This window comes from Pongo abelii, chromosome 9, assembly GCF_028885655.2.
Source record: "Pongo abelii isolate AG06213 chromosome 9, NHGRI_mPonAbe1-v2.0_pri, whole genome shotgun sequence".
Taxonomy (NCBI): domain Eukaryota; kingdom Metazoa; phylum Chordata; class Mammalia; order Primates; family Hominidae; genus Pongo; species Pongo abelii.
Genome location: NC_071994.2, coordinates 80,524,833 through 80,547,407, shown reverse-complemented (window position 1 = coordinate 80,547,407; position 22,575 = coordinate 80,524,833). Strand labels below are relative to the sequence as shown.

The following is a 22,575-nucleotide window of genomic DNA, read 5'->3' as shown; positions in this document are numbered from 1 at the left end:
TTGTCATTACTATTTTATGTGATCAGTGCCTTAAATAGCCACATGCTCACCATTTTTTTTTTTTTACTTAATTAGATATACATGTTGGTTGGAAAAATAAATGACCGTAGTAATGGAATGTAAGAAAATAGGCTGGGTGCAGTGGCTCACACCTATAATCCCCACACTTTAAGAGGCCAAGGTGGGTGGATCACCTGAGGTCAAGAGTTCGAGACCAGCCTGGCCAACGTGGTGAAACCCCATCTCCACTGAAAATAGAAAAATTATCCTGGCGTGGTGACACACACCTGTAATCACAGCTGCTAAGGAGGCTGAGGCAGGACAATTGCTTGAACCCAGGAGGCGGAGGCTACAGTGAGCCACTGCACCACTGCCTGCGCTAGAGAGCAAGACTCCGTCTAAAAAAATAATAAATAAATAAAATGTAAGAAAATAAACCAGGAATGCCATATAGCTTAGCAACATGTCTAGAGTAAATGCCACTAGGCCAGGTGCAGTGGCTCATGCCTATAATCTTTGTACTATGGGAGGCTGAGAAGGGAGGATCGCTTGAGCTTAGGAGTTCGAGACCAGTCTGGGCAATATAGCGAGACCTAATCTCTACTAAACATAAAAAAATTAGCTGGGTGTGGTGATGCGTGCCTGTGGTCCCAGTTACTCAGTTGGCTGAGGCAGGAGGATCGCTTGATCCCGGGAGATCAAGGCAGCAGTGAGCTGTGATTATACCACTGCCCTCCAACCTGGGTGACAGAGCAGGACCTTGTCTCATAAATAAATAAATAACACTAACAGTGACTGAAACATCATGAAATAGATCTGGTTGTCACTGGTATTTAAGTGTTTTCCTATATCTGGTTATATTAATGTACTTCAATAGACAGTTACGCCTTCACTATGCTTCCAGCCCCAAGAGGATCTACTAGTATGCAACAGAGGAAGAGAAGATACCTGCCTTTAAGGCAGCCTGTACTTTATACATATGTGCACCTTTATGAATACACCATTTAGAAGACCTAATATTGTCTCGTTGATTTAAAACCAAGAATGTTAGTTGTGAATAAAAACATTTTAGAAATATTTTCCGTTCCAGTCACTTTTTTCCTTCTAAGAACAAGTTTCTATTATGAGTCTCCTATGGGCACCCATGGTAGAATAATTTTTTTTGTTGTTTTTTGAGACAGGATCTCACTCTGTCACCTAGGCTGGAGTTGCAGTGGCGTGATCATGGCTCACTGGAGCCTCAACCTCGCAGGCTCAAGTGATCCTCCCAACTCAGCCTCCTGAGGAGCTGGGACTACAGGTGCACACACCACTATGCCCAGCTGATTTTTCTTTTTATTTTTGTAGAGACAGAGTTTTGCCATGTTGCCTAGGCTGGTCTTGAGAATAAGTTCTTATATACTGATTTTTGCTGTATGCTGTTTTATGTTATTTTTATTTTGGCCATTAGCAAAGCAAAAATAGATATATTTATATTTAGATATATCATCATTTCTGTAATTTTAAAGTTGACTTTCATTTACCAATGAGCGAATGAACCACTTTTCAAAATGTTCTTACTGTTCACAGCAACTGATGTTTGTTGTGTGTTTCTCTGAGCCAGTACTAAGCTAAGTGTGACACATGGTTTATCTCGTTTAATTCTCTCAAACATCCTGTAAGTTAGGTGCTGTTATTACCCTGATTCTACAAGTGAGTTTATTGAAATTTAGAGAGGCATTGATCAGTTATAGCTGTTCATTTGACATCTCACTTCTTTACCAGCATTGAAACTCAACATAAGATTAAAACATTTCCTTTTTTCTTCCTCACTGCCACCCACCAAGGAAATTGAGATGCCTGGAAAATTGAACCAATTTTCCATGGTACATTCAAGGATTAAAAGACTTCGTGGATTTATAGTTGCTAAAACCTGGAGTGCAGTCCTTATTGAGCCCTGAACAGGTTTTTCATGTAAAATTGCTTACGTGTCAGGTGATTCTGTTTCATTTCTCTTAGGTTATAGAGGAATTGTTCAAGGCTACAACAATGATGGTTCTCTCAAAATGTCCTGAAGATGTTGAACTCTGTCACAAATTCATAGCTCCTGGCCAAAAGGTAATTAGTTTTATGGATAAAGCCCAATACATCTACTGTTTAATGTGTTAATTATACATAATGAATAAAATTATATTTTTAAAATTTTCTTTTTTGTCTTTTTTTTATTAAGGACAGATTAGAACATATGCTAAAAAACAACTTTTTAATGTAAGTAGATGTTATACTTTTTGAACTTTATTCATTCTTTATCACTGTATTTATCACACTATATCATAATTTTTTAAATTTATATCTGCTTATATAGATCCTATATATATAGGATCTATATATAGACACTCCCCAGATCCAGGTAAGACCCATGTTCTAATTATTTTTATAGCTCTTGTGTTTGGTTCATAGTTGATAATCAGTGTTTCATCAATAAATTAATAAATCATAGCAAGATAAAATCTAGTAACTATTAACTATGTAACTATAATTCAAACTTATACTAACTTTAGTCTTCAAAATTTGGCTTGATTAAAAAAACTGTAAAAAACATGCTCAGTGTAGGTTACCACAAGACAAGAATTCAGGAACAGAAAACTAAGATATTACCACAGCGATCTGCGTGAGAGTTAATGATGATTTGGACTGTGTATTAGAGTTCTCCAGAGAAACATGACCAACCACGTTTGAGGGCGGGGTGTGTGTGTGGAGATAGAGAGATTGAGAGATTATTCTAAAGAATTGGCTCACGTAATTGTAGAGGCTTGTTGCGTTTAAAGTCTCGGGGTAGGTGGACAAGCTGGAGAGTCAAGGAAGAGTTGCCATTCAAGTCCAAAGGCAGTCTCCTGGCAGAATTGCTTCTTTCTCAGGAGGAGATTAGTCTTTGTCTTAGCAAAAACTTCAACTGATTGGATTTAGCCCACCCACATTATGAAGGGTAATATAATCTGCTTTTTTCAAAGTCCACTGATTTAGACATTAATTACATCCAAAAAACACCTTTATAGAAGCATTCAGAATACTATTTGACCAAATATCTGGGCACCATGGCCCAGCCAAGTTGACACAAAATTAACCATCACAGACCAGGATGGTGGCAAGAGTTCTCCTATTCCGAATATATTTTAGAGATAGAACAAACAGGATTTACTGAGGGTGAGAGAGAGGAGTTAAGGGTGACTTCAAGGTTTTTTTCTCCTACAGCTGCAAAAATGAAGTTGCTATTAACTGAAATTGGGAAATGCTTAATTGAGAGGAAGGGGTGGTATCAGGAACACAGACATGTTAAGATTGAGATGCTTTTCAGATATCCAGCCATAGATGTTGGATAGGCAACTGAAAGTGTGGGTCTGGAGTTTTATAAGACCGTCTTGGGCATGAGTATATTGATAAAAGTGGTCATTAAGTAGATGAAGAAAGAAGTAATTTGGCCTTCTCAAGGAATCTCTGCTGGTGACAAAACAACCAGGGAAGGATCTTAGTTTTCCAGCTCCTATCTAATGAAAAGATTCAAAATGCAGAAATAATATCCACCATTTGTTGAATATTTACCCAGACAGTGATAAAATTTACATACATCAGTAGCTCATTTTATCTTCACAACTCCAAGTAGTTATTATTCTCATTCTATAGATGGAGAATCCCTGCAAAGAGGTTGAGTAAAAGATGAAATGGTGATTCAAGCTCATGTTCATCTGATTTCAAAGCTCAGACTTTTAACCTGAGATTTTCATATATTTGGGAGGGCACTGGAATTAAGGGTAGAGTGGTTGTAGCTGCCCTACTATCATTACGACTCTTACATGTCACTTAACTCTTGTGCTTTGGAGTCCTTGTCCATAAAATGTTAAGGTTGGAAAACGTCCTCTTGGGCTGTGCCATTTCAATCATTGTCATTGTCACAATCCATTCTGCATACTACAAATCATAGTTGCAGTTTAAATTTGTGGGGAGAGGGACATCAGCAAGATGATGAATAGAAGGTCCCAGCCTTCACCACAGAAAGTCCATTTGGCAACTAGTCACATACAAGAACACCTTTGTGAAAATCCAAAACTTGGGAATGAAATTGAGACACCCAGATGGACCACAGAGCAAAAAGTGCATTAGAAGGGTAGGAGCAATGGTCTCAGTTTGATTGAATCCTCCCTCCCCTAAGTAGGCACAGTACCACACACAGAAGATTCCCCTTGGCACACAGTTAATGCAGTGGAAAAAGAGACAGCTATCCAGTTTCCCCAGCATTCTGTGATGCTTCCTAGGAGGCCCATTCCTGTCTCACAGGGAACCCTGGGGGTAAGGTCTAGACTACCAGGGGTCAAGTAGGAACAAAGGAGTGGGGCAGTGCTCACAGCAACGAGTACACGGATCTTGGTGATAGCTGTGTTCCTGCCAGCAGTAGCACCTGATCAGAGATACCAGCCAGTGGCATAGCCCATTTACAAAGCCTAGCTGGTTGCTGCAGAAGCTCAGTAGGAAGGTCTATCTGGTTTGAGCCCCTACAGGGCAGCCACCCCACCTAGCCTCAGCATCCACCCCCATGCTTTGCTCAGGCAGGCAGACTTCACAAATGTTTTACATTTGTGTAAGATACAGATGGCCAATAGGTTTATCAAAAAGTGTCCAACATCACTAATCAATAAAATGCAAATTAAAACCACAGAGATAACCCCTCACACCTGTTAGAATGGCTGTTATCAAAAAGTAGAATGAGACACATTGGCTCATGCCTGTAGTCTCAGCACTTTGGGAGGCTGAGGTGGGAGGATCACTTAAGCCCAGGAGTTCAGGACCACCCTGGCCAACTTAGTGAGACCCTGTCTCTACAAAAAAAATAAATAAATTGGCCAGGTGTGGTGACATGTGCCTGTAGTGCCAGCTACTCAGGAGACCAAGGTGGGAGGATTGCCTAAGCCCAGGAGGTTGAGGCTTCAGTGAGCTATGATCACAGACACTGCTGCACTCCAGCCTGGGAGACAGAACAAGACTTGTCTCAAAAAAAAAAAAAAGTCAAATGATAACAGGTGTTGGCAAAGATGTGGCGCTTGGGAACCCTTTTATAACTGTTAGTGGGAATGTAAATTAGTAGAGCTATTATGGAGGATAGTATGGGAGGTTTCTCAAAAAACTAAAAGTATATTTACCATATGATTCAGCAATCCTACCTCTGGGTACATATCCAGAACTGAAGTCAGTATGTCAAAGAGATATCTGCACTTACATGTTCTTTGCAGCACTATTCATAGTAGCCAAGACATGGAATCAACCTAAGTGTCCATCAGTGGATGACTGGATAAAGTAAATGTGTATATACACAGTGGAATACTATTCAAAGGAAATCTTATTTGTGACAACATGGATCAACCTGGAAGACTTAATGCTAAGTGAAAGAAGCTAGGCACAGAAAGACAAATACTGCACGATTCACTTTGATGTGAAATGTAATCAAGTTAACACTTACAGAAGTAGTGAGTAGAATGGTAGTTACCAGTGGCAGGTGAGGGGTTCTTGAAGGGAATGGAAAGAAATTGACCAAGGGGTACAAAGTTTTAGTTAGACCAGAGGAATAAGTTTTCAGGATTTATTGCATAACAAAGTGACCATAATTAATTGTAATGTATATCTCAAAATTGCTAAAGGAGTAGATTTTAAATCTTCTCACTACAAAAAAAAAAATGAAGCATGTGAGGTGATAGATATGTTAATTACCTTGATATATTCATTCCACAGTGTATAATACCAAAAACACATTGTCTCCGGTAAATACATAAAATATTTGTCAATTAAAAATTCAAACATTTTTAAATAAATGTATATGTGTGATTATTTGATTGGTGTCTACTACCTCTGTGATGTCAGAGGCTGTGTTTAAATTGCTTACTCTTATACCCCCAGGACTTAGCCCAGTGCCTTTAACAGACACTCAGTAAATACTGAGTAATTGAGTGGACAAACAAATGACTTGAGTAACTGTGGTTGTAAAGGTATTCTTTAGGCTGGATCCTCTCCTGAGGTTTCTTATTGGCTCATATCACTATTTATTTCAGTCACTGAGGGTAGTGAACCATAATTCAGAGAACCTGGATTCTAATCCTGGCCCTACCATTTACTAGCCATTAATGAGTAAATTAATATTTTTAAACAAATATTTATTGACTGACTAATATGAGTTAGGCACTTTGCTAGTTCTTGAGAATAATGAAAACAAACATTGATTTATTTATTTATAGAGTTGAAAATCTAGAGAAAAAGATGAACAGTTAAATATTTATATGAATAATGTAATTATGACTATGAACTTGATTAATAGTGAATCTTTAACTTTTCTGAACTTCCTCATCTATAAAAAATACTCTGTCTTATGTTGTTGAAAGGATTTAATGACGATACTGTTAAAAGCAATATGTCAGACTAGGTAATTTGAAAACACTCTTGCTACAAAACATGTAAAAATAATACTTAAAATATTATAAGATTCTTTTAAATACATTGTTGAATTCACTAGAAAGTAGAAGTTCCAGGTGCTAGAAATGAAGAAGGAACCAAACACCAGAGTGATCTGGACAGTTGGTGTGATGCTGAGGATTCTCAGGGTGTAGGGTAGGGAAGCTGGAGGGCGATTTTCCAGTTTTTGAAACCAGAGATTTTAACAGCAATGAGATGACATGAGAATAGACATAGCAGAATGAATTAGAATCAAGATATCCCCTGAAATGCACGCACAGATATGCACACAAAGCTAGAACTGGTCAAAGACTACACCCTTAATGAAAGGGCCAGTTAGAAAATAAGCAGACAAACAGAAAATTGAGCTAGCCAGCATGGAGAATTTACAAAGAAGTGTAGAAGTATATCTGCTTTAGCCTGGGCTTAAGGATAGAGACAAAACAGAAATAGTCTCCATTGAGGATTTGCAGCCACAGTTGGCCCTTAAGTGAGCCTAGAGTTTGAATTTCTGTTTCCTGTGTAGTTCAAGAATCTTCATGCCAGGGCATTAAAATAAAAACTTGTCTTCAGTTGGTGATAATGCTGGAGTAGCTATAGAAATCAATATAAAACGAATCTTGCAGTTTGTACCCTCAACCCAAGTGGCATGATATTCTCAAAACAAACTACTGAAGATAATCTCACACTCCAAATACACAGGAAAATACCTACCATGAGCAAGAACAGCAGACAAAACAAACTGCGTTAGATTCCCAAGAAGTTCAAAGAACAGTAATGACAGTAGATTGATAAAATAGTATCTTCACATAGTTGAAAGAAAATACCTGTTACCTTAGAACTGAAATACTGGGCAGCAATAACTTGTAAAACTGGAGAGGCACGTTGATAGTTGAAGTGTTAGTCCTTTTGTTGTTTGAAAGGAAGAGAGAGAAACTGGTGAACTTTAGACTTTTTGTCTTTAAGAGACAGGACCTTGCTCTGTTTTCCAGGCTGGAAGGCAGTGGTGTGATCATAGCTCACTGCAGCCTTGAACTCCTGGGCTCAAGCGATCCTCCTGCCTCAGCCTCCCAAGTAACTGAGACAACTGGTGCAGGCCACCACACCCGGCTGCTTTAGACTGTTAAGTCAGATATGCATGTTAAAATGTGCAGGGTAGCCACTAAAAGCATAATGAGATGGTGCTGGTCTGATGACAGTGATTATTAAGTCAACAACATCACAGGTATCAAGTTGTGAAACAGATTGTGTGGTGGTGCCCTCTCTACCACCTTGGCATCACCTTTCTGCTGTTTCATGCCTTTTAAGGCATTGGCGCCGAAATTTCTGAAAATAGCGGTGTGGCTGAATCTACTATTGAGTTAATCCTAAAAACAGTAAAGAGAAAAGAAAAAACAGGGAGATGGCAAAAGAGAAACGTGTCCTTTATGCAGACTGCGCTGTTAATTATTGAATCTGTATAGATACCACGTGACTTGTATTCTTGAGTAGATTTCAGTGTATTTTTTACTACCTGTTACAATTATTTTATATGAAAATGTGCTGTTTCAGCAACTCATGTGGTAATGGAATTTAGCCTTTATGCAGAAATTGTATTCAGTTTATTTTACATTTCCTTTATATTGTTATGGTTCTGAAAATGTAGCGTACTTACCTTTTTTATTTGCTCTTCATTTATCTTTCTGTGTGAATTTGAGGCAAAGGATGACAATAATTATCTTTGTAGTTTAGCAATTTTACTCTAACAGCTTCAGAATAATGAATTTTCTTTATTCAGCAATGAAAAATGTGAAATATGAAGGTAGTTTGATGCTGTACCATTCTCTATCACAGTGTTTTTTCCTCCTTTCCTCAAAGTACTTTGGAAACAGTTTCTGGAAAGGAGAAGAGATATTATTTTCTATACATATCAAGAAAAATACTTAATAGAGAGAGTCGATAGAAGCCATTAAGGATATCAAATGTCAGAACCGTAATTTGAAGAACTTGAAAGTTCTGCCTCTGATGAAGGTATTGGGGAGTGGAGTGGAAGACGTGGAATAATAAGAGATATTTAGACATGAGAGTCATTTCTTAATAATGAAACAGTAACATACCAATGGTACAAAATCTTACTGCTTATTATTTTGACTGCTCTCATATTTCTCAGTGTGATTGGTAGATCATACCAAGTAATTGATATAATAGAACAACAGAATGCCTAAGCAGAAAAGAACTTTATACAAGATAGTTCAGTCTCCTTATTTTACAAGTGCAAATACTTAATTTTTAAATGTTTGTATAATACATTACAAAAATTAATAACATGCTTTCACTATGTTGAAGTGACTTACATAGCTAGTAGTAGAATCAGATGAAGTGGTAGAATCAGTTGAAGAGCCCATTTTCTTTTGTTTTGATGGAACATATGAAACTCTAAGTGTTTTAGGCATTATCTTAGCCATTAAAAGCTTATACTCTGGAGTCAGCAGATCAAGATTTACTATTTACTTATATGAGTAACCTTTGGAAAGTTATTGGTGCTCTCTAACCTGCTTCCCTTCTGTAAAATGCTAATTTTAAAATCGTTATTACTGCTACTACCAACACCACTACCACCACCATTATTACCTTAGAAATTACCTATTATTGTTACTAGATTTTAATTTGAATAGATTCTTAGGAAAAAACCTATCTTTCAAAACATAGCTTTAGGGGCTTCATTGTACTGTATGACACAATACAACCCTTTCTGGTTAGTTGTTATGGATATGAACTTCATTTTTGCTTCAGAGAATAAGTTTGTGCTGGATAAATTATTTTTTGAGCTCAAGGTCTTTCAGAAAGTTTGTAGATTTTTTTGTTAAAAAAAAAAAAAAATCCAAAATACTGATGCAGTATTTTACCTGTAGTTTACAAGCAAACTGACACTTTCATGTTACCGGTGGTTATAAATTGATATAAAAGGGGGCAATATCTTTGGCAAAACCTTTCAGAAAATATAAAAATTGCAAATTTTCATCTAATAATTCCACTTTTGCATGTGAAAAATTAGTGTATAATAACTATTTGTAATATTAAATAGGTATATATAGACATGTTTTATAATAGCAAAAGATTAGAACGTGAAATATCAGGTCACTGGTTAAACTAACTAATTATGACACATCCACAAAATGGAATATTATGTAATACAAAAAGTGAAGAATGTCTTCATATACACACAGATCTGCAAGGTATATTAGTAAAATTAGGTGTGAAGGACTGTGTATGTTATGTATCACATCTGTAAAAAAGGAAGATTGTGTATTATTTACATACCTGTATAAATAAAATCCTCTAGAGGGATGTTCACAATACCAATAACAGTGATTGTGTGAAAGGAAAGGAACTAGGTGTCTCTGGAACCACAATGGAAGGGAGATGTATACTCTTATACATCTTGATTTTTTTTAAAACTATGTAGACAAGTTACCTATTCACATAGTTAAATTAAAACAAATACTTGCTTTGACTTACTTTAGGCATGAGGGTGTCTCATGGAGGGAATCAATATTTTCCTACATAGTCTTATAATGCTTAGAATATATTACCAGGCCCTTACTGTGACCTGAAAGAGTCCATTCTTCCTCTTGTTCAGTATTCTCTAGTCACGCTGACTGCCCTTTTTGTTCTGTGAACAAGCCAAACTGTTTCTCACTTCAGGTCCTTGTACTTGCTGTTCCTTTTGCCTGGAATACTCCTCCCAAGATACTTCTTTGGTTCATTTCCTTACTCGGTGCACGCTTCTGTTCAAATGTCACAAACTTAGGCCTTTCTTGACCATCATATCTAAAATGGCACCCTAAACCCCCTCTGTCTTCTTATTCCACTTTATTTTTCTTCATAGCACAAATAGCTACCTGTTTATTTATCTGTCTACTCTCTCCTCACCTGCATCTCTCGCTCTCTCTCTGACACACAACGCGTGCACGCACATTGTCTCCATGAAGGCTGAGCTTTATTTTTATCTCCAGTGCCTAGAATTGTGTGTAGTGCCTAGTAGGTGCCAAGTATATGTCTGTTGGATAAATAAATGAATTAATGGTGAATTTTAGGAAAAAGTCTTTTGCTGTTGTAGTCTCAGTATTTCATACCTTTTATTAGGGCATTGGCATATCATGGATTCAGAGAATAATCTTTACTTGCTTAAGTGACTAGCTTCGCTGTGTATATTGGAAGTAGATGAGGAGTGAGGTTATTGAATGGTTACTTGTCTTCAGGCAGATCAGACTTTCATAGGATTAGATCAGCCTTAATTCCTGATTATTCATGACCTCACAGTGTGATATAGGAGTAGGCTTTTTCTGGTTTTAAAATGAACTAGTTAACAGCAGCCCCATTGTATTGACTTTTCTCTGCTTGTATCCTGTTTTCCTCCAGCATTTCTTATACTGAAGCAGTGGAGATCTTAAAGCAAGCATCCCAGAACTTCACCTTTACCCCAGAGGTAGTATTTTGTGTGTATGTATATATGTGTGTGTGTGTGTGTGTGTGTGTGTGTGTGTGAAAATGCTTCCTTCTTGTCTTTAGCTTACTCTATTAAGAATCTTTCAAAATCATCTTAATTCTCTTATTAGCAAAATATGGCATTTGCTCATTTGTACACAGACTTAAGATTTTGTTTGATGTTTGCTCAATCTTGTTGAGATACTTAAAACGGAATTAATTTAGAATAAAAATAAATTGTATCATTTGGAATAGCAGTGACTAAAGGGTTATAAAGGAGTCTCCCATGTTCAGGAAAATGAAAATTCTAAAAAAGAAAGATAATCATAGACTATTACTGTAGAGGCCAGGTGTTGGGGCTCACACCTATAATTCCAGCACTTTGGGAGGCCAAAGTAGGCAGATTGCTTGAGCCCCAAAGTTCAAGACCAGCCTGGGCAATACAGTGAGACCCTGTCTCTACCCAAAAAAAAAAAAAAAAAAAAAAAAAAAGTGAATTTTTTAAAAAAGAATATTACTGTAGAAGTCAACTAGTTCTGTGTTTTCCAAATATTCTGAATGACATTAAAAGATGACCAGGCCGGGCGCGGTGACTCACACCTGTAATCCCAGCACTTTGGGAGGCTGAGGCGGGTGGATCACAAGGTCAGGAGATCGAGACCATCCTGGCTAACATGGTGAAACCCCGTCTCTACTAAAAATACAAAAAATGCGCTGGGCGAGGTGGCGGGCGCCTGTAGTCCCAGCTACTCGGGAGGCTGAGGCAGGAGAATGGCGTGAACCCCGGGGGGCAGAGTCTGCAGTGAGCAGAGATGACACCACTGCATTCCAGCCTCGGCGACAGCGAGACTCCATCTCAAAAAAAAAAAATAAAAATAAAAAGATGACCAACGAAAGAAATTATATTATCAAATAAGTTTAGGCAACATAACTAAACAGGTTTGTTTTTTTCTTTCTTTTTTTTTTTTTTTTTTTTTTTTTTTTTTTTTTTTTTTTTTCAGATTTAGTGCTTGCAGAAACAGGTTTGTTTTTCAGTTGAACTTTACAGAGCCTTTTAGTTTGTGAGCCACTCTGGAAAACACTGGGGTTTTTTTGTTTTCTTTTGCTTTTAAAGAACTTTATATTTAAGAGATGGAGGTCTTGTTATGATGCCTGAGCTCATCTTGAACTCCTGGGCTCAAGAGGTCCCCCACTTTAGCCTCCCAAGTAACTGGGACTAGAGGAGCATGCCTCAGTACCCAGCCAAGAATTCTTTTTTTTTTTTTTCCCCCCAATAATTACTTGATAAACAAAGATTGTATAGGCCGGGTGTGATAGTTCACACCTGTAATCGGAACACTTTAAGAGGCCAAGGTAGGACTATTGCTTGAGCCCAGGAGTTTAAAATTGCAGTGAGCCATGATCGACTACAGCCCTCCAGCCTAGGTGACAGAGAAAGACCTTGTCTCTAAGAACAACAACAAAAGAAGATTGTATATATTCAGGGTATACGACATGATGATTTGATACATGTATACATTGTGTAATAGATTATCATAGTCAAATTAGTTAACACATCTGTCTCTACCCACACTGTACATTAGATCCCCAGAACTTGTTCATCTTATAACTGAAAGTGTATACACTTTGACAAATATCACCTCATTTGCCCCATTCCCAGACCCCTGACAACCACTGTACAACTCTCTCTTTCTGTGAAGGAACTCCTTTGTTTATTTTTTATTTATTTATTTATTTATTTATTGAAAGACAGGATCTCTCTGTGTTGCCGAGGCTGGAGTGCAGTGGTGCAAACATGGCTCACTGCAGATTCCACCTCCCAGGCTCTCATCAGTCCTCCCAAATCAGTCTCCCAACTATCTGGGACTACAGTTGTGTGCCACCAGGCCTGGCTGATTTTTTTATTTTTTGTAGAGACAGGGTTATGTTGCCTAGGCTAGTCTCGGGCTTCTGTGCTCAAGCACTCCTCGGCTTCCCAAGGTGCTGGGATTAAAGGCATTAGCCACCATGCCTGGCCAGAGCTTTTTTATTTTATTGGCAACGATATAGGTCCAGAGAGACCACATGGTCTGTCAATGGGCATGTGTATAGTGTTGCAGGCAAAACTCTTCCTATTCCAGTCATTTTTTCCTATAACTAAGATACTGCCAAACAAGTAGTAGTAATAAGATAATGTTAACCTTTGTGTTTAAACTATTCCTTGTACCGGTTCAATCCCAATTAAGTCAGATCTTTATGTATTACAAAAGTAACCTCTGCTTGTTATATTTATGATCAATTCTTTGTGTAAGTTTTCATTTCTTTTTCTCCTGCCCTGGAAGCTTCATGAAGTCAGGGATTATAACTGTTTTTCTTACCACTATATCCAGTATATCATATGGTACCTGGAATTTAATAGGCACATTAGTATTTGCTTAATAAATATATTGAACAGAGTTAATAAATATTCATCAAAGAGCATCTCATACATGAGTTGACTCTTTTTACTTAAAAAGAAGTCACCGGCTGTCACTGTGGCTCACACCTGTAATCCCAGCACTTTGGGAGGCCAAGGTGGGCGGATCACGAAATCAGGAGTTCAAGACCAGCCTGGCCAATGTAGTGAAACCCCATCTCTACTGAAAATACAAAAAAAATAGCTGGGCGTGGTGGCGGGCACCTGAAGTCCCAGTTACTTGGGAGGCTGAGGCAAGAGAATCGCTTGAACCTGGGAGACAGGTTGCAGTGAGCCAAGATTACACCACTACACTCCAGCCTGGGTGACACAGCCAGACTCTGTCTCAAAAAAAAAAAAAAAACAGAAGTCACCAAGAGAAGTCATTTAGCCAAAGATAGGCTCAATATTAGGAATATTATCTTCTATCATTTAATTTCCTGAGACTTAGGAACAATAACTGTGGAAGAAGCTCTAGGCACTATTAAAAATTGTGATTCTGAAGTCAGGTTTTTTTTTTATCTCCTTGTAAAGTAGACTTTGTTTTTCTGCAGGTGCTGTATTATCTGCTTCTGGGGGGTGGGGGTGGGGGAGCAATGGGGACACAGTAAGCATAGTGTTTATCTACTGGCCTCAGCTTTCATCTTTCCAGGCCTGTAGGTGTTCTTGTTAACAAATATCTGTCTCTGGTTTAGTCAGCTGTGTAACCTTAGCAGCTAGCTCCACACATGGAGCCTCAGGAAGATGAAGCCCTTAGAATTGATGCAGGTTATTTTCAGGTGCTTAATTGTATATTTCACCTCTGTCTTCTCTTTTGGTCATTTCTTTCTTCTCATTACAGTGGGGTGCTGACCTACAGACTGAACATGAAAAGTACCTGGTGAAGCACTGTGGCAACATACCTGTCTTCATTATTAATTATCCATTAGTACTCAAGCCTTTCTACATGAGGGATAATGAAGATGGCCCTCAGCACACAGTAAGAAGAGATACTAAATAAATTGGGGTTAGTCCTCTTGGGATGGGTTTTTCATTTAGCCTTTGTGATCTTTTCTTAAATGTCATCTATCACTCTTTTTATCTCTTCAAATGATAACGTTTTTCAAAGACATCTCTTAAAAATTATTCCCAAAGAAGATCCCAGTGTTCTATAAACATACTTCATCATTTCTGTCACAATGTCTTCTTCTTAGTTTAGCAGGTGCAAATCTAGGTTTTCTTTGTTTCGTTTTGTTTTGTTTTGTAATGACTGAGAGGAAGTGGCCTAGAACACTGTATGGCTATACCAAGTCTGGTTAGTCTGTGGTGAAGTACTGGTTAGGAGACTCCTAGGAGGGAAGGCATACTGGGCAAGAGATGACAGCAGTGGCACTGAGAGATGACAGCGTGCTGGCAGCCCTCGCAGCCCTCGCTCGCTCTCGGCGCCCCCTCGGCCTTGGCGCCCACTTTGGCGGCACTTGAGGAGCCCTTCAGCCCACCGCTGCACTGCAGGAGCCCCTTTCTGGGCTGGCCAAGGCCAGAGCCGGCTCCCTCAGCTTGCGGGGAGGTGTGGAGGAAGAGGTGCGGGTGGGAACCAGGACTGCGTGCGGTGCTTGCGGGCCAGCGCGAGTTCCAGGTGGGCGTGGGCTCGGCGGGTGCCACTGGCCCTGGGCAGTGAGGGGCTTACCACCTGGGCCAGCAGCTGCTGTGCTCAATTTCCTGCCAGGCCTTAGCTGCCTTCCCGTGGGGCAGGGCTCGGGACCTGCAGCCCCCCATGCCTGAGCCTCCCCACCCCTCCGTGGGCTCCTGTGTCACCCAAGCCTCCCCGAAGAGTGCTGCCCCCTGCTCCACGGCGCCCAGTCCCATTGACCACTCAAGGGCTGAGGAGTGCGGGCGCATGGCGCAGGACTGGCAGGCAGCTCCACCTGCAGCCCCAGTGTGGGATCCACTGGGTGAAGCCAGCTGGGCTCCTGAGTCTGATGGGGACATGGAGAACCTTTATGTCTAGCTAAGAAATTGTAAATACACCAATCGGCACTCTGTATCTAGCTCAAGGTTTGTAAACACACCAATCAGCACCCTGTGTCTAGCTCAGGGTTTGTGAATGCACCAGTGGACACTCTGTATCTAGCTACTCTGATGAGGACTTGGAGAACCTTTATGTCTAGCTAAGGAATTGTAAATACACCAATCAGCACTCTATCTAGCTCAGGGTTTGAAAACACACCAATCAGCACCCTGTGTCTAGCTCAGGGTTTGTGAATGCACCAATTGACACTCTCTATCTAGCTACTCTGGTGGGGACTTGGAGAACCTTTGTGTGGATACTCTGTATCTAGTTAATCTGGTGGGGACGTGGAGAACCTTTGTGTCTAGCTCAGGGATTGTAAATGTACCAATCAGTGCCCTGTCAAAACAGACCACTCGGCTCTACCAATCAGCAGGATGTGGGTGGGGCCAGATAAGATAATAAAAGCAGGCTGCCCGAGCTAGCAGTGGCAACCCACTCGGGTTCCCTTCCACACTGTGGCAGCTTTGTTCTTTCGCTCTTTGCAATAAATCTTGCTACTGCTCACTCTTTGGGTCCACACTGCCTTTATGAGCTGTAACACTCACCGTGAACGTCTGCAGCTTCACTCCTGAAGCCAGCGAGACCACGAGCCCACCGGGAGGAAGGAACAACTCCAGACGCGCCGCCTTGAGAGCTGTAACACTCACCGCGAAGGTCTGCAGCTTCACTTCTGAGCCAGCCAGACCACGAACCCACCAGAAGGAAGAAACTCCAAACACATCCGAACATCAGAAGGAACAAACTCTGGACGCGCCACCTTTAAGAACTGTAACACTCACCGCGAGGGTCCGCGGCTTCATTCTTGAAGTCAGTGAGACCAAGAACCCACCAATTCTGGACACAGCACAATCAGGCAAAGGAAAAGCTGGCTTGGCAGAGCAGGAGGTTTAGACTGCTTTGGTTTGGACTATCATAGAAATAGTGAGGGGACGGCTATGAAGGGATCCAGGCAGTCTAGGCAGATTTTCCCTGTCTTAGCTCTTGTCTGACCGTCTCTTCTCTGCCTGTCTTGTCTCTCTCATCCCTTTACCGTTTCTTGTCCTGTGTTTTGTTTTGTTTTTTGTTTTTTTTTGCCCTTAACTATAGTTGTCTTTTTTTTGAGATAGAATTTCACTCTTGTCACCCAGGCTGGGGTGCAATGGCGTGATCTCAGCTCACTGCAACCTCTGCCTCCCAGGTTCAAGTGATTCTCCTGCCTCAGCCTCCCAAGTAGCTGGGATAATAGGCATGTTCCGCCACACCCATCAGATTTTTGTATTTTTAGTAGAGACAGGGTTTCACCATGTTGGCCAGGCTGGTCTTAAACTCCTGACCTCAGGTAGTCTGCCCGCCTCAGCCTCCCAAAGTGCTTGCCACTGCACCTGGCTTGCCTTTTTTATTCTTTTGCTTTTTACAAAATTAGCTATAGCATGGCCAGATATGGTGGCTCACGTTTGTAATCCCAGCACTTTGGTAGTCCAAGGTGGGAAAATTGCTTGAGACCAGGAATTCAAGACCAGCCTGTTCAACATAGGAAGACCCTATCTCAACAAAAAATAAATTAGCCAGGTGTAGTGGCGTGCACCTGTAGTCCTATCTATTCAAGAGGCTGAGGTGAGAGAATTACTCGAGCCTAGGAACTCGAGGCTTCAGTGAGCCATAATGGTGTCACTGTGCTCCAGCCTGGGCGACAGAGGGAGCCCCCTATCTGAAAAACAAATAATTAAATTTTAAAGTTGGCAATAATATAAAGTAAGAATATATTTTACTTTTCTAAATATTTATTGAATAGTTATATATGTAATATTATTAGTTGTAAAAGTCTATGAGACAGATTGTATTGATTTCAAAATAGGCCCAAAAACTACACTTTACTGTCTGATGCTTTTCACTTATTTGTGGATAAATATACAGAAATGTAGATTAGGGCCCGCTAGTAAACAAAATGTCCCTGTCAGGTATACAAGGTTATCTGTTTGACTGTATTTCCTGTTTTTTCGTTTAGTATTAATACAACTGTATTAGCCACCATTTACTAGATGCTTAGGAATCAAGCACTACCATCTCATCTCTAAATCCAGAAACAAGTTTGCTTAGAAGCTTGTTTCCCCATTTAATAAATGAAAAACTGGAGTGCAGAGATAGATTGCATTTCCAAAGCTACGTAGATAGTAAGTAGTTAGTATTCACACCTGATTCTCTTTAGCTTTAAAGTCTGTAGTTTTAAAATATATATATTTTTTTCTAGACTGCAGATTTGGTTTTATAAAGTCTGTGTTTTTTTCCGCTTCTTCCAACTGCCTAAAAATCACAAATAATATAAAATTACTTTTTAGCCATTTATTTTACTCATCCTCACCTTTCACACAGAATCATCCAAAACTAGTGAGCAACATAATTGATTTATGATTCTCATATTCTCTTTTTTCTAGCAACCCTCTAGTGTAATTGGCCCGCAGGTTGGCAGCAAAAAGGAGACATTAGGACCTAGATTATCTAGTCCTAAATAATTTAGTATTGAGCCTGTATTACAAAATAGAAGACTATATCTCTTGGCTTTTTTTCATCACTCCAGCCCATCCCAATTCCAGCTCCCCCTCCAACACACACACCATGTATTTTTCTCATTTAATTTCCCTAGATTAAGCATCTTTCAATCACTCACTTTTGCACTTAAGTACTCTGCTTAAGAATTTTCTTCTCTAAGAAGAATCAAATAGATGCAATAAAAAATGATAAAGGGGATATCACCACTGATCCCACAGAAATACAAACTACCATCAGAGAATATTACAAACACCTCTACGCAAATAAACTAGAAAATCTAGAAGAAATGGATAAATTCCTCAACACATACACTCTCCCAAGACTAAACCAGGAAGAAGTTGAATCTCTGAATAGACCAATAACAGGAGCTGAAATTGTGGCAATAATCAATAGCTTACCAACCAAAAAAAGTCCAGGACCAGATGGGTTCACAGCCGAATTCTACCAGAGGTACAAGGAGGAGCTGGTACCATTCCTTCTGAAACTATTCTGATCAATAGAAAAAGAGGGAATCCTCCCTAACTCATTTTATGAGGCCAGCATCATCCTGATACCAAAGCCTGGCAGAGACACAACAAAAAAAGAGAATTTTAGACCAATATCCTTGATGAACATTGATGCAAAAATCCTCAATAAAATACTGGCAAACAGAATCCAGCAGCACATCAAAAAGCTTATCCACCATGATCAAGTGGGCTTCATCCTTGGGATGCAAGGCTGGTTCAATATACGCAAATCAATAAATGTAATCCAGCATATAAACAGAACCAAAGTCAAAAACCACATGATTATCTCAATAGATGCAGAAAAGGCCTTTGACAAAATTCAACAACCCTTCATGCTAAAAACTCTCAATAAATTAGGTATTGATGGGACGTCTCTCAAAATAATAAGAGCTATTTATGACAAACCCACAGCCAATATCATACTGAATGGGCAAAAACTGGAAGCATTCCCTTTGAAAACTGGCACAAGACAGGGATGCCCTCTCTCACCACTTCTATTCAACATAGTGTTGGAAGTTCTGGCCAGGGCAATTAGGCAAGAGAAGGAAATCAAGGGTATTCAATTAGGAAAAGAGGAAGTCAAATTGTCCCTGTTTGCAGATGACATGATAGTATATCTAGAAAACCCCATTGTCTCAGCCCAAAATCTCCTTAAGCTGATAAGCAACTTCAGCAAAGTCTCAGGATACAAAATCAATGTACAAAAATCACAAGCATTCTTATACATCAATAACAGACAAACAGAGAGCCAAATCATGAGTGAACTCCCATTCACAATTGCTTCAAAGAGAATAAAATACCTAGGAATCCAACTTACAAGGGATGTGAAGGACCTCTTCAAGGAGAACTACAAACCACTGCTCAAGGAAATAAAAGAGGATACAAACAAATGGAAGAACATTCCATGCTCATGGGTAGGAAGAATCAATATCATGAAAATGGCCATCCTTCCCAAGGTAATTTACAGATTCAATGCCATCCCCATCAAGTTACCAATGACTTTCTTCACAGAATTGGAAAAAACTACTTTAAAGTTCATATGGAACCAAAAAAGAGCCCGCATCGCCAAGTCAATCCTAAGCCAAAAGAACAAAGCTGGAGGCATCACGCTACCTGACTTCAAACTATACTACAAGGCTACAGTAACCAAAACAGCATGGTACTGGTACCAAAACAGAGATATAGATCAATGGAACAGAACAGAGCCATCAGAAATAACGCCACATATCTACAAGTATCTGATCTTTGACAAACCTGACAAAAACAAGAAATGGGGAAAGGATTCCCTATTTAATAAATGGTGCTGGGAAAACTGGCTAGCCATATGTAGAAAGCTGAAACTGGATCCCTTCCTTACACCTTATACAAAAATTAATTCAAGATGGATTAAAGACTTAAATGTTAGACCTAAAACCATAAAAACCCTAGAAGAAAACCTAGGCAATACCATTCAGGACATAGGCATGGGCAAGGACTTCATGTCTAAAACTCCAAAAGCAATGGCAACAAAAGCCAAAATTGACAAATGGGATCTAATTAAACTAAAGAGCTTCTGCACAGCAAAGGAAACTACCATCAGAGTGAACAGGCAACCTACAAAATGGGAGAAAATTTTTGCAACCTACTCATCTGACAAAGGGCTAATATCCAGAATCTACAATGAACTCCAACAAATTTACAAGAAAAAAACAAACAACCCCATCAAAAAGTGGGCGAAGGACATGAACAGACACTTCTCAAAAGAAGACATTTATGCAGCCAAAAAACACATGAAAAAATGCTCACCATCACTGGCCATCAGAGAAATGCAAATCAAAACCACAATGAGATACCATCTCACACCAGTTAGAATGGCAATCATTAAAAAGTCAGGAAACAACAGGTGCTGGAGAGGATGTGGAGAAATAGGAACACTTTTACACTGTTGGTGGGACTGTAAACTAGTTCAACCCTTGTGGAAGTCAGTGTGGCGATTCCTCAGGGATCTAGAACTAGAAATACCATTTAACCCAGCCATCCCATTACTGGGTATATACCCAAAGGACTATAAATCATGCTGCTATAAAGACACATGCACACGTATGTTTATTGCGGCATTATTCACAATAGCAAAGACTTGGAACCAACCCAAATGTCCAACAATGATAGACTGGATTAAGAAAATGTGGCACATATACACCATGGAATACTATGCAGCCATAAAAAATGATGAGTTCACGTCCTTTGTAGGGACATGGATGAAATTGGAAATCATCATTCTCAGTAAACTATCGCAAGAACAAAAAACCAAACACCGCATATTCTCACTCATAGGTGGGAATTGAACAATGAGAACACATGGACACAGGAAGGGGAACATCACACTTTGGGGACTGTTGTGGGGTAGGGGGAGGGGGGAGGGATAGCATTGGGAGATATACCTAATGCTAGATGACGAGTTGGTGGGTGCAGCGCACCAGCATGGCACATGTATACATATGTAACTTACCTGCACGTTGTGCACATGTACCATAGAGCCTAAAGTATAATAATAATAATAATAATAATAATAAATAAATAAATAATAAAAAAAAAAAAAGAATTTTCTTCTCTATAAAGATTTTTCTGGGTTACCCAGCTACTTTGAGTCTTCCTTTTTTGGATTTTTATTGCATTTAAAGAATTAGCGAAACTGTAGCATTGTGTCTGTGTTCTGTAATCTCTTAATAACTTTTGCTTTCTTTTTTTTAAAAGACGGAGTCTCGCTCTGTCTTCCAGGCTGGAGTGCAGTGGCACGATCTTGGCTCATTGCACCCTCTGTCTCCCGGGTTCAAGCAATTCTCCTGCCTCAGCCTCCCGAATAGCTGGGACTACAGACTCATGCCACCACACCTGGCTAATTTTTTTTTTTTTTTTTTTTTTTTTTTTTTTTAAAGTGGGGACGGGGTTTCACAGTGTTGCCCAGGCTGGTCTCAAACTGAGCTCAGGCAGTCCATCCGCCTCAGCCTCCCAAAGTGTTTGGATTACAGGCATGAAAGTTTGCTTTCTTAAACAAAACTTAACAACTTTAGGATGGGTATTGAATTTTTTTTTTTTTTTTTTTTTTTTTACCACCACAGCATCTCCCACTCATTCTATACTCCTACTTCTTTGTAGTTTCCACCCCTATCACACCGTTGAAGTAGCTCTTGTTAGGATCAGTAATGATCTTCATGTTATTAAATCCAGTGAACTTTTAAGTCTTTATTTTACTTGACCTGTCAGTGCTAATCAGCACTATTAATGACTTTTTTATTCTTATAACCCTCTCCTCCCTTGACTTCTGTGACATCACATTATCCCTGTTTTTCTCCTTTCTCAGCATTTATTCTTTCTTAGTCTCCTGTACAGATTTATCCATTTCTATCTATTCATCAGTTGTTGGAATTCCTCAAGGCCCAGTCCTTGGTGGTCTTTATTTTCCTCATGTTATTTCATCTGTATCTATTGCTTACTGTTTATTCTCTCAGAAGTTTTTATCTCTAATCCAGACTTCTTCTCTGAGCTCTAGACTCACATACATTCGTCCCTCAGTATCCTTAAGGATTGGTTCCAGGACACCCTACCCACTAGCCCCCTCTCAGGTAGCAAAATTTGAGGATACCAATGAGTCCCTTATGTAAAATGACGTAGTATGCATATAACCTATGCACATCCTCCTGTATACTTTAAATAATTTATAGGTTACTTATAATACCTAATACAATGTAAATGCTATGTAAATAGTTGTTATGCTGTATTGTTTAGGGAAATAATGGCAAGAAAAAAAAATCTGTACATGTTAGTTACAGATACAACCATCCATTTGTTTTTCCTGAATATTTTAAATCTGCTATTGGTTGAATCCACAAATGCAGAACCTCTGAATACAGAGGGCTGACTCATTGACTGCCTCATTGACTGTATCTCAAAGGCATCTCAGACACATCAAAAATTGAACCTATGATTTCTCCTCTCCTCCCAGCAAATTTGATCTTCTTTCAATATTCTGTATTCATCTAATTGTACATGCCAGATACCTGAGTCATCTCAGAAGTCTTCCTTTCTCATTTCCTCCATTGACTAAGTTCTGTCAGTTTTGCGCTCCTAAATATCTCTCACAT

At 39.4% G+C, this 22,575-nt stretch overlaps 1 protein-coding gene across 6 annotated transcripts in view; it reads left to right on the top strand.

Moving 5' to 3' along the window:
- NARS2 (asparaginyl-tRNA synthetase 2, mitochondrial) overlaps nt 1-22,575 on the top strand; it is a 147,102-nt gene that overhangs the window by 99,537 nt on the left and 24,990 nt on the right. For all 6 annotated transcript variants that reach the window (XM_054524864.2, XM_024255810.3, XM_024255811.3 and 3 more), the window contains 4 exons: nt 1,999-2,097; nt 2,210-2,247; nt 10,873-10,939; nt 14,214-14,351. In XM_054524864.2, coding sequence (XP_054380839.1) covers nt 1,999-2,097; nt 2,210-2,247; nt 10,873-10,939; nt 14,214-14,351 — 342 coding nt within the window. The remainder of the gene's footprint in view (nt 1-1,998; nt 2,098-2,209; nt 2,248-10,872; nt 10,940-14,213; nt 14,352-22,575) is intronic.